General features: G+C 54.7%; 1 protein-coding gene and 1 long non-coding RNA gene across 10 annotated transcripts in view; one reads left to right on the top strand and one right to left on the bottom strand.

The window, feature by feature from the left end:
• Positions 474-12,458, bottom strand: LOC102160805. Its single transcript, XR_001309011.2, has 4 exons — positions 10,998-12,458; positions 5,374-5,399; positions 4,309-4,434; positions 474-1,977 (listed from the first exon to the last, which is right to left on the bottom strand). It is a non-coding gene; the product is annotated as an uncharacterized LOC102160805 (long non-coding RNA).
• Positions 9,091-16,538, top strand: part of KIFC3 (kinesin family member C3) — a 36,118-nt gene continuing 28,670 nt past the window's right edge. For 2 of the 9 annotated variants that reach the window (XM_021093922.1, XM_021093924.1), the window contains exons 1-2: positions 13,133-13,340; positions 15,783-15,928. In XM_021093922.1, coding sequence (XP_020949581.1) covers positions 13,175-13,340; positions 15,783-15,928 — 312 coding nt within the window. In that variant the 5' untranslated portion in view covers positions 13,133-13,174. Of the gene's footprint in view, positions 9,204-12,529; positions 12,549-13,132; positions 13,341-13,363; positions 13,699-15,782; positions 15,929-16,538 lie in introns of those variants that run through there. The other 7 variants (XM_021093927.1, XM_021093931.1, XM_021093928.1 and 4 more) reach the window with 7 other exon arrangements.

The following is a 16,538-nucleotide window of genomic DNA, read 5'->3' as shown; positions in this document are numbered from 1 at the left end:
CCCCTCGCCTTGACTCTCAGGGTCTCCTCCTTGACCGCCCCCGCTTTGACCTCCATCCTTCTTTCTTGCCATCCCCCCGCCCCCCAGTACCTCCAAGCCTGCACCTGCTCTTTGTTTCATGGCTCCTTCGGCCTCTGAGGAGGTCAGAAGCTCCTGTCACTTTTCATTGGAACCCGAGCCATCACCTGCCTTTTGGGTGTCCTGACACATACCTTTCCCAGGCTCTGGGTGCTTGGAGGAAGGGTGACAGGGGAGTGGCTGGGTGTCAGGGCCCCACTCCCAGGAGGCAAATCTCAAAGGCACCTCTGGCCCAGCCTCTGTGCCGTCCCCCTCCCTCCCCGTTTCTTTCCTTCCTTCCTACCCTCTTTTCTCCCTTCCCTCCTTCCTGTCTCTCTTAAACAGCTGTACTGTAATATAATTACCATACCATAAAATTTGCCCATTTAAAGTGTACAATTCCATGGTTATTGGTATTTTTTTTTTTTTTTTTGCAGAATCATGCCACCATCCCATCATGTAATTTTAGAATGTTTCGGCGCCCTCAAAAGAAACTCCATAAACTCCATTAGCAGTCACTTCCCACCCCTGCCCTGCCCCCAGCCCCATCCCAGCCCCTGGCAACCACTCCTCTCCTTTCTTCTGCTGGCATTCATTCGTTCATTCGTGAAGCGGCTGTACATAATGAAACCACAGCCCCAGATCCGGAGCTGTAATCACCCCTCCCTTGGACCAGAAGCTCAGGGTGCAGAACCTCAGAATCACACCCCCATCCCTTCCAACTGGCCCACACCCTCCCTCGTGGCGTTAGTGCTGCAAAGGTCACCAGCCCACCCTCCTCGCTTACCCAGGGAAGGAACAGGAGGCCCAGAGAGGGGAAGACAAATGCCCAGGTCACGCCGTGGTTAGGAACACAGCTCCTGGCCTGAGGTCCCCACCTTCCTGCAGCTGCCCCCTACGCATTCCCTGCCTGGCCACGCAAAACAGCACCCTAGCTTCCCCATCTGTAAAATGAGAATTGTCACGCCCGCCACCCTTGTTGTAAGGATTAGGTAAAACCCAAGGCAATCCTGCAGGGAAAGAGTTTAGCCCGGTGCTTGGCACAGAGCAATCCCTCCGCAGAAGCGGGCTAACTCGAATTTAGATCAAATTCCACCCTGCATTCCAGGCCCCGTGTGTTCTGCTTGATTGGGCTGGGTGGCAGTCCTCCCCGTCCCCTGTGATGATGACAGCGGAAGTAACTGAAATGACTAAGCTCCTAGTCCCTTCTTCCCCATCACCTGGGAGCTGGTGATGTCGCAGGGCGTGTGGAAGGTTGAGACTTGTCATGATGACTAACAACCCAGAACTGTGGGAGTCTGGTTAATTAGCAGCGTCAAAACTTCCCATGGCTGTTTGCAAACAAGGGCCACCCCCAGAGGAGGAGGCCTGGAGTCCAGGGGAGCGATCACAGGGCTGCCGCACAACCTGGGTGAGCCATGCTGGCAGTGCCAGGAGGCGGGCAGGGTGATCGGGTCCCGTGGCTGTGCCTCTGGGAACACACAGCTTCCCTTACTTGGGTGCTGCCTCTGTGCACCCCTTCCTGCCCCCCAGGAACGGAAAGCTGATTGCAGATGCCAGGGTCTCTTGACAGGATTTTTCTGTCCAGGCGTGGCTGACTTATTGCAAGAAGCCAGAATGAAGTTGCAGGCTGGTGTCAGAGCAGGGACTCGGCTTCATATTGCTGATGGCCACCTGAACAGAATCTTCTAGGGTTTGGGGATCTTCCAGAACCCCCCAGGAAAGGTGTCTGGGGGCTTGAGGAGCAGGCAGGGAGGGGGCATGCTGACTCAGTGCTCCTAGCCCGGCCCAGCCCAGCAGACAGAAACACAGCAAAGGAGCCAGACACTCCCCTCCCTTGACAGCCATCGCTCAGACGTCTTTTTATAAGCCTCGTGTCTTGCCTCACGGGGGAATCAGCCCGGGGCGAGAATTCCAGATCTAAGGGAAAAACTGTAAATTAGTGCAAAAAAGTAGTTCTCGTCAAAAATACTGCCAACGACAGTGTAAAGTGTAAATTTGGTGCAGCCCTTCTGATGGCAATCTGGTAACTTGTTTAGAAAGTGTTAAAAAAAAATGCTCAGACTCTTTATTCAGATTTTTATGAAATTAACAACCTCCCTCTCCCCCGTCTCCCACCCTTTCCCCAGGGAATGAACAGGCTGCGTGTGGGGAGATAAGGAAGCAATGCTATTCATAAACGTGAAAAGAATGGCAGGTACTCTCCTATCTGATCCCATGGAATGGTCAGCTCAGTCCGGGCAGAGCCATTTAGAGGAATATTAGGTAGTCATTTAAAATGTTTCCTTCTTTCAGTCTTTGTGTGTGTGTGTGCACGCGCGCGCGTGCATGTGCACGCACGCTTTTCAGGGATGCACCTGCAGCATATGGGGGTTCCCAGGCTAGGGGTCAAATCGGAGCTGCAGCTGCCGGTCTACACTATAGCCACAACAACTTGGGATATGAGCTGTGTCTGTGACCTACAGCATAGCTCAAGGCAATGACATCCTTAACCCAGTGATCTAGGCCAGGGTTTGAACCTGCATCCTCATGGATACTAGCCAGGTTCCTTACCACTGAGCCACGATGGGAACTCCCAGTTGTTCTAAAAAATTTTTTTGCTTTTTAGGGCCACACCTGCAGCATATGGATGTTCCCAGGCTAATGGCTGAATCAGAGCTACAGCTGCCTGCCTACACCACAGCCACAGCAACCCTTGATCTGAGCTATCTGGGACCTATGCCACAGCTTGTGGCAGTGCTGGATCCTTAACCCACTGAGCAAGGCCAGGGATCAAAGCCACATCCTCATGGATACTAGTTGGGTTCTTAACCTGCTGAGCCATGGTGGGAACTCCCTTTTCAGTCAATTTTACAGAGTGCTCAATGTGGCTCAGACACTGTGACCCCAGTACTGAATGGCACTTGGGTCTCATCCTAAGTCTGGGGACTGCAGTTCAAAAAAAGAGCAGGCCTGCAGTTCCCGTCGTGGCTCAGTGGTTAACGAATCTGACTAGGAACCATGAGCTTGTGGGTTCCATCCCTGCCCTTGCTCAGTGGGTTAAGGATCTGGCGTTGCCGTGAGCTGTGGTGTAGGTTGCAGACGTGGCTCGGATCCCGCGTTGCTGTGGCTCTGGTGTAGGCCAGCAGCTGCAGCTCCGATTGGACCCCTAGGCTGGGAACCTCCATATGCTGCAGGAGCGGCCCAAGAAATGGCAAAAAGACAAAAACAAACAAACCAAAACACAAAAAAGAGCAGGCCTGAAGTAGGAAAAAGTGTCTTGGAAAATGCTTACTATGTGATTTAAAGTGAGAAAAAGGCAGAGTAGAAACCATATCCACGGCCTGCCTTCCACGATAACCACAGCTGTTGTGCCAGATGCTGGGTTTGGGGTGTAACATGTTGGTTCTTATTTACTTCTTACCACAACCCAATGAGTTAGGTTGTAGAGCTGTTTCCATTGCCATAGGAGGAAACCGAGGCACAGAGGAAGGGACTGGGCCCAGATTCAAACCCATGACCACCTGACCCCCAAACCCAGTTTTAACCATTGCTCTATCCAATCACCCCTTAATACAGAAATAATGTCTATTTGAAGTCAAGTACTAGAAAGAAAATCTGGGCCACTGACCATAAGCTAAGGGTGGTGGGATCTGTGTGTGTGAGTGTGTGGGGGGGGGAGGTGGGGATCGGGGGACATTTCCTCTCTTGATTTCTACTACATTTGTGCAGTAGGAAAAAATTGAAGTCAAACCCCACCCCCGCCCCCACCGCCAGCTACCTAGAATTTGCAGCATATGGGGGAGAATGAATGGGGAAGTTGAAAAAAAAGTGGGAATGATGTTAATAATGCATGTGTTGGCTTAGAACAACGAGAAAGAATGATTTAGGAGCAAGATGAGAAGCCAGGGAGGGAGCTTCTGGGAGAGGGAGCCCAGGCATCTAGATCGCATGAGGGAAGAGCTGACTCAGAGGGAGGGGGGGGCAGGGCTCTCCCACAGCCACCTTCCTCAGTCCCTTTATTACCTGATGCCTAAGTACCTATCTCCCCAGTGCTGGCATTCCTCTCATTTTTTAGACTACTGGGAATGATAACACCGCCCCCCCCCGCCGCCACACACACACACACACACACACACACACACACACACACACACACACACACACACACACACACACACGCTCTGTTTGGTTTCCACCCTGGAATGCTCAGAGGGGGTATTTCTACCACATTCTTCCTCAGGTTGTTCAGAAGTTTCAGGTTCCCCTCACCTGAGAGCCAGGAAGCTCTGCTGAGTCCAGCCTCCCTGGCACGTGCAGAAAGGCAGTCACCCTCTATAGATGGTGGGCCCAGGCGGTTTGATGGAGGGGAGGGTTGCCTCGGTTCCTTGCATCAACCTTTGGAAATGGGAAAACGGTGTCTCCTGTTAATGCAGCTTTTCGGAGGAAGGTACCCCTGGACGGTGACAGGGAGGGCACAGAGGGAGCAGGAAGGAGAGAGGAGATAGAAAGCTACCACCATTTGCTCAAATATCTAGCACGCACTGGAGGAGCTGGGTCTCTAGCACAGGAAGAGAGGGGTTTACAGTCCAGCAGTCCAAGACCCTACCCCTTCCTGCCACTGAGCAGGAGCGTGGCTTCCTCAGAGCTGGCAGGTGTGAGCCGAGCGCCGCCGTGCCCCCAATTTGCTCAGAGGACAAGGGGCCACGTCCTGTTGCTGGTGAGGAGTCAAATGCAGGCTTTCAGAGCTGGGTGCAGGGCCCTGCCCATCCCCTCCCAGGATCCGCCCAGCTCCTTCTGCACCGTCCCTGGCGGCTGTTCCAGGGCTGGAAACATGTGAATTCAAAACAGCAGCTAATTGAGTCAGGATTCCTTCCTCTATGACTCAATCCAGGAGATAGTCTCTGACTTCAGAAAGCTATTTGTTACCTGGGATGGTGCGCGGTTGCACACTTTTCACAGCTGTAGGGTGTTCCTTGCTGACCACATTGAAATAACTCCTTGAGGATTCTTGTCTTCCTTTTGATAAGATTTATCATTAGCGGAGTTCCTGTTGTGTCTCAGCAGGTAAAGAACTTGACTGGGATCCATGAGGATTCAGGTTCGATCCCTGACCTCACTCAGTGGGTTAAGGATCCAGTGTTGCCACAAACTGTGGTGTGGGTCATGGATGCGGCTCTGATCTGGTGTTGCCATAGCTGTGGTGTAGGCTGGCAGATACAGCTCTGATCCAACCCCGAGCCTGGGAACCTCCATATGCCACAGGTGCAACCTAAAAAGACCAAAAAAAAAAAAAAAAAAGGAGATGCAAACTCAGTCACTGTTTGCTTTACTAACCTCCATCAGTGTCTCAATTTTCTCTCCTGTTTAAAAAAAAAAAAGAATTATTAGTTTACATGGGAAGAAAGTTTGTTTGGATATGCCTGATGCATCCTGTTCTTCCCTTCCGAATGGTGCATGAGCTAGTTATTTATTCAGGGACAGCTGACATGAGGCCAGGAATCTAGTGCCCGTAGGATCTGAGTCTTTGTCAGAGCTTCCTTGTGATCGAGTCAGGAAAGGGTGGTGATGGTGTAGACGGAGAGGTGATGCCCTCAAGGAGGTGATGATGGTATAGACAGGAGAGGCCTTTACAATCCGGTGGTGGGGAGGTGAGCAGTCAGGGGACCGTGTCCCTGGGAGGGTCAAAGAAGGTGGTCTTTGGAGTTCCCATTGTGGCTCAGTGGGTTAAGAACCTGACTAGTATCCCTGAAGTGACCTCTACGTTTGAAAGACTTGAAAGACGGGCAGGAGGCGGCCAGGTAAAGGTGGGTGGAGGGAGTGGGGTGAGGAGAGAGGCCTTCTGAGCAGGGCGAGGAGCACTGCAAGGGCCTGGAGTCTCAACTGGGGTCATTAAAACTCAAAAATCATGTAAGTCGTATGCATGCCTTCCCCTGGGTTGCTACAAGAATGAGATTAAACACGATCTGGCTTGTCATCGCCCCCTCTTTGCTGCCCTCTGGGCAGAACTCTCTGGCCCTTAGCTTTCTCTCCGATGGATGCCCGAGAGTTAAGGGGTTTCAAGCTCTTTAAACAAAAATGACGCTCTTCCCCACTGTCTAGGAGATGGAACAGATGTGGACAGAGATCCGCAGTGTTCCGCCCGTTGCATTTTTGTGGGTCTCCCTGAGACACCTATGCCTCTGCCAGAAGGTAGGCAGGAGGTCAAGGTCAAAGGCTGAACCCAAGAGTCCTCATAGGTTCAGCACCTCAGCGTTGGGTGGCCAGGTTTCTGGCAAAGGCTTCACCTTCTGTGTGGCCAGGGAGAGTTGGCAGCCTCCCTATCAAACCATCAGTGAAGTTTCTGGGTTAGAGATGACCTTGAAGTCATCGGTATGTAATTCCTGGCATGGTGCAATCTCTAAATTCCAACAATCATGAAGCAATTTGCCTTTGCATTTCAAGTCAGAGTTTTGCTAGAATTCAGAAAATTCTTCCTTAAATGTCTCAATTTTCTCTTTCCTTCACTGGTGCTTTGAACTTTATAAGCTACTGCATGTATGTATGTGTGTGTGTGTATAATACTATACGGTGTGTGTGTGTCTATATGTGTGTGTGTATACATACAAGTATATGTGTATATATATATATATATACACACACACATAGACACACACACACAAACTATTGGGTTCATATCTCGGCTCTAACACCCACGAGGTTTGTGAATGAACTTTAGGAGGCTCAGTTTTCCCTCCTGAAAATGGGGGCTGTGACAGTACTCTCCTCATAGGGTGTTTGGGGTTAAACAGGATCTTATTTTTAAAGCGCTCAGCGCAGCGCCTGGCACAGTGTTAGCTGTGGATAAATGGTAGCTATTATGTGCATGGAGAGAAAAAAAAAAAAAGACTGTACTAAAATGTTGGCAGCATTTATCTTTAGTGGGTGGGATTATGGTTACAATGAACATCTATTACTTCAGTAATCAGAGAAAAAGAACAATAAATGTTATTATTAATTTAGAAATCTGGCTTCGGCTTTGTCAGAAGGAACCTGCAGTTCATGTCAATGTACCAGCTACAATTAAGACAAGGCTTCCGGTTCTATATCAGGACTTTAAAGACAGACACCCCCACCGCACCCCTCCCCAGTCGGATAACAAAGAAAGATACTTGGTCAGGAATCTAGAAAAAATCTGCGGTCCTCCGGCCCTCCTATCCTCCTGATCCCTGCTGTCTGGAGGCTGGCAAGGGAATTCAGAGAAGAGAGCTCTCCAGTGATGGCTTGCTCACCCATTGGGAGGCTTCTCCAGGGTTCTTGGCTAGAAATCTAACTCTCCAGGGAGCCATTCCTGGAGAGTGACCTGCCCCCTCTATTGCGCCTTTGCTGAGGCATCTCAGTGAGAAAATAGAACGCTGGAGCCCAGTTTTTGTTCTTTTTAGGGCCGCACCTGCGGCATTTGGAGGTCCTGCTAGAGGTCCAATCGGAGCTGCAGCTGCTGACCTACACCACAGCCACCGCAAGGCTGGATCCTTAACCCACTGAGGGAGGCCGGGGATGGAGCCCGCATCCTCATGGATGCAAGTCAGGTTCGTTACCACTGAGCCACAACCGGAATTCCCTGGAGCTCACTTTTATTAGAGGGATTGTGAGTGTCCTGGTCTGGCCTGGTCTGGCATCCAGAACAATCTGAGGCCCAGAACCTTGGCTCTGTCTCTGGTTGAGATTCTTGACCACTAGCCCAGCGCCTGCCCAGCGGTAGGAGACAGAACCCATCTGGAGCTGCATGGGCCCCTCCAGTCCTCTCCTGGCCCCTCCCCAGTTAAGCAGGAAGGGGCAGCACGCGCATCCCCCTCGGATTATCTTCGGAACCATCAGCCTGCACTAGGCTGGCTTCTGAGTTTCTTTCCTCTCTCCTCCTTCCGCACCCTGGAGGGGGAATATTGCTGCTGACTCTGGAGTAAATGCTGCCTCTGTTTGGGAGACAAAGAACAGAGTGGCTCCTCCGGGTCAGCTGTCTCTCCTTGGCTGGTCGGCTCCCTAGCCTCCCCCAGGCTTCTTCTGGGGCATTCTATGGGGGGGGAGGGGGCTTCCGGGGCTGCAGTGGGAGCTGCTGCTTGCTCCAGAGCAGCTACATTCTGTACATGTTTTCACGGGAGCTTAAAGGAATATTTTACCTTAAAGAATCTCAAACATCTCTGCTCTGGAAAGGGGGCTGTGGAAGGGGTAAGGAGGGTGGGGGACAGCAGGTGGTGCCCTGGCTGGGAGGCAACCTGGCCTGTGTACTCCTTTTAGAGCTAGCAAGATGATGTACGTGAAAAATGCCTGTGCTAACGTGTGACACTATGCATGTGCTAACTAGAGCATATGTGAAAGTGTGTCCCGGGGTTTAAAAGCACGCGTAGGCTGGAGTGTGAGAAAGAGTTGGCCATCATGTGAGAACATGCATGTGTGCAAGTGGGTGTGTATCCTAAGGAGTGTGTACAGCATTTGTGAGAAAGCATGGGGTAACGTGAGTGTGTGAGAATGTGCAAGTGTGCATAGGTACTAGCTAGAGTATGTAAGTGTGTGTGCTATGAAGTCAAGTAAACGTGTACTGGAGTTTGTGAGAGCATGCGAAGGGCAGCAAGGGAGCACTTGTGAGAAGTGTGTGTGTGAGCAGTAACTAGTGCAGTGCGTGTGAAAGTGAGGAGGTGCGTCTGAGTGTAAGTGCAAAAGCATGCGTGTTGAAATGAGCGTGGGAATGTGTGTGAGAATGTGAGTGCCTTCATGTAGACTCCCTAGAGCATGTGTGCAAATATATGTGAGTGCCGTGCATATGTGAGCACGTAGGACGGTGCGTGTGCGCCCGGATGAGCACGCATGTGTGCACAGGCATGTGCGGGGGGGGGGCGGGGGGCTTGGGGAGACCCAGCGGGAGGGTCTGTCGAAGTGGGCGGTCCCGCGTGTGAGTGTGTGAGTGTGTGCAGGAGCGAGCGCGCCGCCCCCCCACCCCCAGGGTCGGAGCCGGTTGCCATGGGAACGCGCCGCGGCCTCGAGTTAATCATTTCCTGTGGAAAGTGTGCGGGAGGGGCTGGAGCGGGGCGGGCCGAGGAGGCAGCGGCGTGGAGCAGCCTCCCGCCAGCGGGCCGGGCCGGGCCGAGCCCCGGGCACTGCGGCGACACCGGGATCCTGCCTCCGCTAGGCCGGTGAGTCCGGGGCTCCGGCGGGCAGGGGGCGAGCTGGGCTCTTGGGGTCCGCCTGACCAGTCGTTTCGGGTGCCGCGTCTGGGATCCCCCTGCCCCGCCCCGCTGGGGGGCGCGGGGAGGCCGGGCCCCGGCGATCCACCCCTTTTCTACCCTCTCCCCTCGCCGCCCCCTGCACCGTCCAGCCTGAGCCGAGCAGGGGAAGCGGGCGGCATGTCCCCTGGGATCAGAACAGCCTCGGGGCCACCTATCTGATTTCAATGGCCAGGGAAGCCGGACACTACTGGGGAACTACGTGCCGGTCAGCGCCGCCCCCTCCCCTGGCAGAGGTCCCTGGCATCCGCAGGGCTCCCCTGAAGGCTGCCGTTTCCGGCCCTCCCATCTCGTAAGCCCCTGGGCAGTTTGCTTCCCCCACCCCCGGGGCCCGGGCCGGGTGGGGTGGGCCCGAGGTTAGGAAGGAGCGCCTGGGCCAATGGTCTCCTGGGCAGAGGGGGAAATTGAGCCTTTGACAGCAGCTGCCTGGCGAGGAGGGGTCCCAGCAGGGAGGGCCAGGCAGAAGCCACCTCCTTCTACCCCCTGTTGTGAGTTAGAGCAGAACTCTGGCGCAGCAAAGGGCCTGGTCCTGGCAGATTTTAAAGAGGAAGCTGCATTTAAATTCTCAAGTACCGCCCCCCCCCCATATGTCTCAAGGTTAGGGGTCGTGATTACCCCTGGTCTGTCACCTTCCCTGGCTTTCTGTCTGCCTGAGACTGAGTGAGCACCTCTGCAGGCCCAGGCTATCCCCCTTGCCCTTGGTAAAAGTAGCCTTCTCCTTGGCCAGAGAGTCATTGGCAAGGAATGCAGTCTCAGAACGGAGTCCTGTATTTGCCGTGACTGGACTTTAGGGTGTGGGGCAATGAGTTCTGCTGTCCTCTTGGGTACCAGGGAGCAGAGGTTTCGAAATCTGGGTTGATCTGTAAAACCTAGGACGCGTGACTGTGCGCAGAGGAGGTCTAGCCCCTGTCCAACCTCCCTGACCTTCTGCCCGCTCTCCCAGGGAGACTAGGCCTTCCCGGCAGCAGTCTTTGGGCAGGTGTCACAAGTCTGTCCCCCAGTCATTGCACTATCCCTGGTCGGGGGGCAGGTGGGGGGCGGGGAGGACGCTGCAGCTCTACAACCCTGGCCTAAACCCATAGAGGCAGATGCCCCTCGCCCGCAGCCAGCCCCTCTGGCATTCACCCACCACTGGATAGAGGCCACTGAAAAATAAAATTGGGAGGTTCCCTGTAGACGCCGATATGCTTCTGAACATTGTACATAGGAATTGTCTAAACTTTACACCGATCCTATAAAGTAGCATTCTCCCCATTTCGCAGATGGAGATAATGAGGCACAGAGACAAAATAATTTTCCCAGGGTGGCACATCTAGTAAGTCGCACAGCCTGGTTCAAAACCAGCTTTTGGTCATAACCACACTCCTTGTTGGCCCCCATCCCCCTGCCCAGGACCTAGGCTTTTGAGTCTCCAGCCTTGGGCTGTTGTAAAGTCTTTGATACTTTTGACCTTCACCCCCCGCCCCCCCCCCCCCCCCCCCCCGCCACCCAGGCTGCTAAATTCAGCTGCTTTTTCCTCTTCAGGAACTTGCACACACCCTTCCTCGTTCTTGGTGATATCTTCCTGACTGCCTCCCAATTTCCCTTCCTGAAAGCCACGAAATACTGTCTCCTTGGGTCCCTGCCCCTCCGACTTCGCTGATCTCTTTGAAAGTCTTCTCCCTCAACCGTGGAATTGACCTTCAGGGCCCTTCACTAGCTCACCTTCCCCAAGGCTCCGCATGCAGGTGCAGCCTGTCTTGCTCCCCCCTCGCCCGTGGGGCAGCTGGTCCTCAGGGCTGCTCGTGGGTCCAGCTCTATGCCCAGCAGCCTGGAGAAGGGGACAGCTGGCTGCTCCTCCCAGTTCCTTCCCCTCCACGCTGGTCCTTCTCCATTTCCTCAGTGGAGCTGCCTCTGCCCTGACCTTTGGCCAGCAGTCCCGCCCACCTCCCAGGGAGACGGTGCCCAGGAGCTTCTTCCAAGGTGTCTTCCACGGTCAGGGAAGGCAGAGACTACAACGCCCTAACCAGGAGCCTGGCATTCTTCCCGGGGCTCAGCTCTGTGAACTTCACTCACCAGATCTTCGGGCCACCTATCCCTGCTCTCTGACTTCGTTGGCCTCTTGCTGCTGCTTTAGTCATTCCTGCCCCTCTATCCACCCAGCATGTGGAAATCTCTTATTCTAAATACCACATCCTCGCCTTCCCATCCAGCCAGCTTCCCTAAGAGGAGGAAGTGGCAGCTTCCGCTAGCTGCCGCCCATCCCTTGGGTCTGCTCCACTGACCTTCTCCCTTACAGAGCCCCCAGGGGCTTTCTTCCAGTTTGACCTCTCCTTTCCATTCACTCTTTGGTCACCTCTGAGGGCTCTGCACCTGCCTGATGCCTCTACCACCTCCTCCTCCATCTTTTCTTCCCGCCCAGAGTGAGCTCCACCCTCCCTGGTTGCCTCTCGTCTGGTACCACCTTTGATGATTGCATCCTTCCCTGTGGCACCGTGACCCCTGTCAGCCTCTGAGCTCTGTGTCTCCATCACCAGCCCTCTTCCAAGCTTCGGTTGGAACTTCTGGGTGCCTTCATATCAGAGCATTCATTCCCTTGGAGGTGGATGGAGCTGCTGCTCCAGGCTGGGTGCTGTGAGCCCCACCCTGGGGAGCCATAGAGGGTCCAGGGAGGTGGACAGCATTTAAATGGGGATCTTGACTGCCTGGTAGAGAGCAGTCTGTGCAGTGAGAGATGGGGAAAGTGGTCTACACCCTGGAGCCATTAGGAGGTCCTTGGGTGCCTCCAGCTCCATTTAAAAACAAAAGTAGCTGTTCCCAATGTCGCAGCTGCAACTTGGATCTGAGCGCTGTCCTGGGAACTCCATATCCTCTGGGGCGGCCAAAAAAAAAGGCTAGCTCCACATTGCCTTTTGGAGCTGACTTGGCTTCTTCTGGGTATGGCATCACTTATTGTCTGAATCTGGGACTATAGCTTGATGTCGCCTTAAATGCCCTCCAAGGTCCTTGGCACACAATAAGTGCTCAATAAAGACTTGTGCAGTAAATGACGTGTGTTCTGTTCACTTGCTCAGTTCATAAGGGCTCTATGGGGCTTTCTACCCAGACCAGTGTTCCCTACCCCACCCCGTTCTCCCATACCACCTGGTGCCTCCCTGCATCCTGTTCTGATTCTGAAGGTTCCTTGAAGTACTTACCTCCCTCCTGACAGGGAGCTTTGAGGCCATGTCTCTCCTGATCAAAGAGGACCCCTGGCAGGTGCCTGGCACACAGCAGGTACTGGATAAATAATTATTAAATGAAGAATGAATGAATCTTTTGATCGCAACTCCTGGCTTGGTTTCCATCAGTTGTAGGTACAGAGTGAGGGCCAGTTGAACACACAAATGAGCTGATTTTAAACGAAATTCTCACACACACACACACACACACACACACACATATAAATTCTCAGTGACACTGAATTTGCATCACTGGCCACAGGCAGATCCCCTTTTGAATGGATTTTTGGAGATGCTGTTGACGGGAGCTTCCTCTTTGTGGGGCTGTGACCTGTTTCATGCTGCCAGGCTCAGTGAAAGGGCTAAGATGCGGGGTCTCCGTGTTGTGATGCAGACACACCCGATGGGCTTCTTGCCCACTTCTGAGCCTCCCTTCCCTGTAAGGAGCACCCTGAGATGGTGATAGGTCCTGTTTCATCCCTGGAGCTCAGAGGATCCTTGGGGGATGTTGGAGTTGGGGTTCTGAGTAACAGGTGGCCCAGTTCCACAGAGCCTTTCGGATGGTGGGCTCCGATCTGCTAGGGGTGGGGGTGGTGCCAGCCAGTGGGATTCAGTCTCCCTTTCTTGCTCTCTCCACAGGCTGCCCGGCGCCCGGAGGAGGCTGCTGAGCCCCGCCGGGCCATGGTCCCGACTCGCAGGACGTGGAACCTGGGAGCCACGCCCTCGCTGCGCGGCCTGTGGCGAGTGGGCCGGGCCGGGGAGCCCGAGCCGGGGATGGCTCGCCCCGCCCCAGCCAGCCCGGCCGCCCGCCCTTTCCCACACACCGGCCCGGGGAGGTTGAGAACTGGTGAGTCCGCATTTTTAAAATGCCTCTTTACTTCCCTTCCTTCCTCCAGATACCAGCGATGAGACTGGGGTTTCTTGCAAGTTCCTAGGCTCAGTCAGAGCTGTCAGGTAATTACAGGGTACCCGCAGCCCGCGCGCCGGGAGTGGAGTCAGGGCGTCAATTTCGCGGGGCGCTCCTGCCCGGCACCCTGTCTGTAAAGACAGGCGGGGGACGCGGAGTTAAACGTTAACGCAGACTTCGGAGCAGTGGGGAGAACACCGCCCGAGAGCCACGAGCTGCCTGGCCTGGCCAGGTTGCCCGTCCCCCGGCAGAGCACTCGTGGTCTTGCTCTGGTTTCTGCCCGCGGCTGGTAAACAAGGTAGGTAAAGTGCCGCCCGGGCCCGTCGCGGCGCTGACACTTGATTCCACTAGGGCTCGCCTGCGGATGGCAGAGCCGTGGACCCAGGCTGCTCCAGAACAGTGGCCTGGCAGGGGGTGGGTGCCATGCATTCCTTTTAGGTGCCACCCAAGGCGGCCAGACAGCAGGTGGGCCGTGAGGGAGTCCCGAGTCTGGGCCCTGGCTGGCCCCTGGGGGAGCTGTCAACCCAGCTCTTCTTTCTGGGTCATGTCCCTTGGTGCCATCCAGAAGTGGGCAGCTCCTCTGATTCCGAGTAGAGGCTGGATCATCAAGTCTGGAGAGCTGCCCCTTGTCTGCCAACCTCCGCTTGGGCAGGTCTTTCTGGAAGTTTGGGTGCAGAGGGGTCTTCAGGCAAGATACCCTTAGGGGTTAGTGTCTGTCTGTTCCTGGGCTATGGGGAGAAGGGTTAGATTGGCCAGCTGTCTGAGCTAGCAGAGTCCCTCCAGGGCCATCAGGTCCCCTTGATGCAGACAGGGGAGAACAGAGGCCCCAAGAGGACACACAGCAAAACTCCGGTCCCTCTTTGCCACCACACTTGTGCCATTGGCGGCAGCCAGAATGTTGCCCTCCAGAGTCTCTCTGCAGGGGACAGTGAGGCTGGGATGACCCCGGAGGCCTCCAGGAAAAGCTTGGGCTTTGGGGTCAGGTAGCCCCAGTGGTCTGGAAGGGGCCGTGGATGGTCCCTACCCAACAAGGTTGTCCAAAGGATTAAAAATGTACTCTGAATGAGTAGTAGTGCTTTTCTGGTTTAAGCAAAGAAAAGGAAGAAAGAAGAAAAAGAAAGGAGGTGAAAAAAACAAAAGCAAGTGTTCTCGGAGAACTAAAAACAAAAAGCCAAAACACAGAAAAGTATAAAAAAGAAAACAAAAGTCGCCTATAAGCTTGTCCCTGAACATTTTCTATAGCTGCTTCCGGCCTTATGTGTGTGCAGAGTAGTCTGTTAACTGAGTATTATGAGGATTATAGGACCATACAGACTTCTAGCCACTTTTAGAATTGAAGACAAAGGTCCGCCCGGCAGAGTCTCAGCCTGTGTGGTCCCCCGGGCCCCTCTACCCCCACCCATCTCTTATTGCTGCCTTGAGAAGGGCAGGCACACAGAGGGCACTGGAACACTGGCTCCCTGTGCCCCTGCGCGTTGACCCTTCTGGGCCTCTGGTTCCTGCCTCTCAGAGTTGTTGGGAGGAGCTGTCAACCTGCATGGGTGGCCGCTTTCTGGGTGAGCACTTTACGTGTGTCACCCTCGCCCCAGGACTGTGAGGTTGGTTCCTTATGCCCATTGTCTTGACAGGGAAACTGAGGCTCAAGGAGGGCAATAAGGCCCGGAAAGCACTCGGCCCCGTGCTGGCATTCAGGATGTGATTACACCCCAGGGTGGTGGCTCTGCAGCTTGCCCCGTGAGGCCAGTCCCCTCTCCCACCCCATCTGGCCCCACAGGCTGTGGTGGAGGGTTGGGGGAGGTGGAGGGTGTGTCGCTGTCACCCCCATCCAGCTCTCCCCTCCATCCAGGTGGCTTAGAGGCTCTACGGGATGCACTTTAGCTGATCCTGAATGAGCTTCTGGAGGCCGCGGGGCCGAGGCCACGCAGCTTGGGGGTGGGTCTTTCTGAAGGCTGGGGAGAACTTGCCACCTAGAGGCAGCCTTGGGAATGAAGCCGGGGCCCCGGGGTGCACCTCCTGTGAAGATTAGCGCAGCCCGGGTGTGTCAGCTTCCTTCTGCTGCCATCTGCAGAGGGTGCTCATGGGCCGGTGCCAGCCCCAGAGGCCACTGTGGAGGGAGGGGTCTTGGGTGACCTCTCGCAGAGGATCCTGGGGTGATTTGGGCTTAAGAAGGAGCGCAGCCCCTGCCTGGTGCCAGGCCTCCCCTCTGAGTAGGGCAGGCACAGGAGGGCGTGTGAGTCCCTCCCGGCCTCGCCCGGGCTGGCCCCGTGTTGTGTCAAAGTGGAGCTCAGCTGTGGCCCCGGCCAGTGGTCGGTCTCCAGCCAGGCGGCTCCAGCCAGTGTCAAGCGTCTCTCTCACCTGTCTTCCTCCTCTGTCCTGGGACAGGACGTGGCAAAGACACCCCGGCCGGCAGCAGCGAAGAAGACTCCGGCATCCGAAGTGCAGCTCGCCCGGCCCTAGCTCAGTGCCGAGCCGTCAGCGTGGACTGGGCTGGCCCTGGGAGCCCCCACAGGCTCTACCTGACCCTGCAGGTAAGCCCTGGCAGAAGCCGGCAGAAACACCAGGGCTCACGCTTGGCCCTCTGAGCTCGGGCAGAGGGAAGCACCGAGGGAGAGCTGGGGACCTGCCTTGTGCTTCTCGGCCCAGCTGCTCACAGCGCATCTGCCCTGAGCCTGCGTCGATGGGGCAGGTTGCTTTATTAGCTTATCCGATGGGGCAGGTTGCTTTATTAGCTTATCTTGGAGGAAATCTCACAGGAGATGACAGCAGCTTTCCAGCCGCACCCTGGCTGAAGCATTAAAGTGGGAAATGTGGGGCCTTCATGGAGAAAGTGTTAGGAAGACAGGCAGGTTTTTAGGGGGGCTCTTTGTTGTCCCTGGGGCATAGGAGTCCATGGGGCAATACTTAGATTTGCTGGTTTCAAGTGAAAATAAAGCTAGATGGAGGACTCTGGCAAAACTTGGATTCTTTTCTCTTGCCATTTTCGCAGCAAGTCAATTATGTGACGTTCAAAAGACAAACTTTACATCTATACTTGTGGTATTTGGTGGTAGAGCTAGTCCATCATGACAGCAATAATAGTAGCTACTCTTTATTGAATACCGACTCCGTCACAGGCACTGTGCCGTGTATGTCTCACAT

Source organism: Sus scrofa, chromosome 6 (assembly GCF_000003025.6).
Source record: "Sus scrofa isolate TJ Tabasco breed Duroc chromosome 6, Sscrofa11.1, whole genome shotgun sequence".
Classification (NCBI taxonomy): Eukaryota; Metazoa; Chordata; class Mammalia; order Artiodactyla; family Suidae; genus Sus; species Sus scrofa.
The sequence above is the reverse complement of the archived record's forward strand: the minus strand, read 5'-3'. Positions and strand labels throughout refer to the sequence as shown.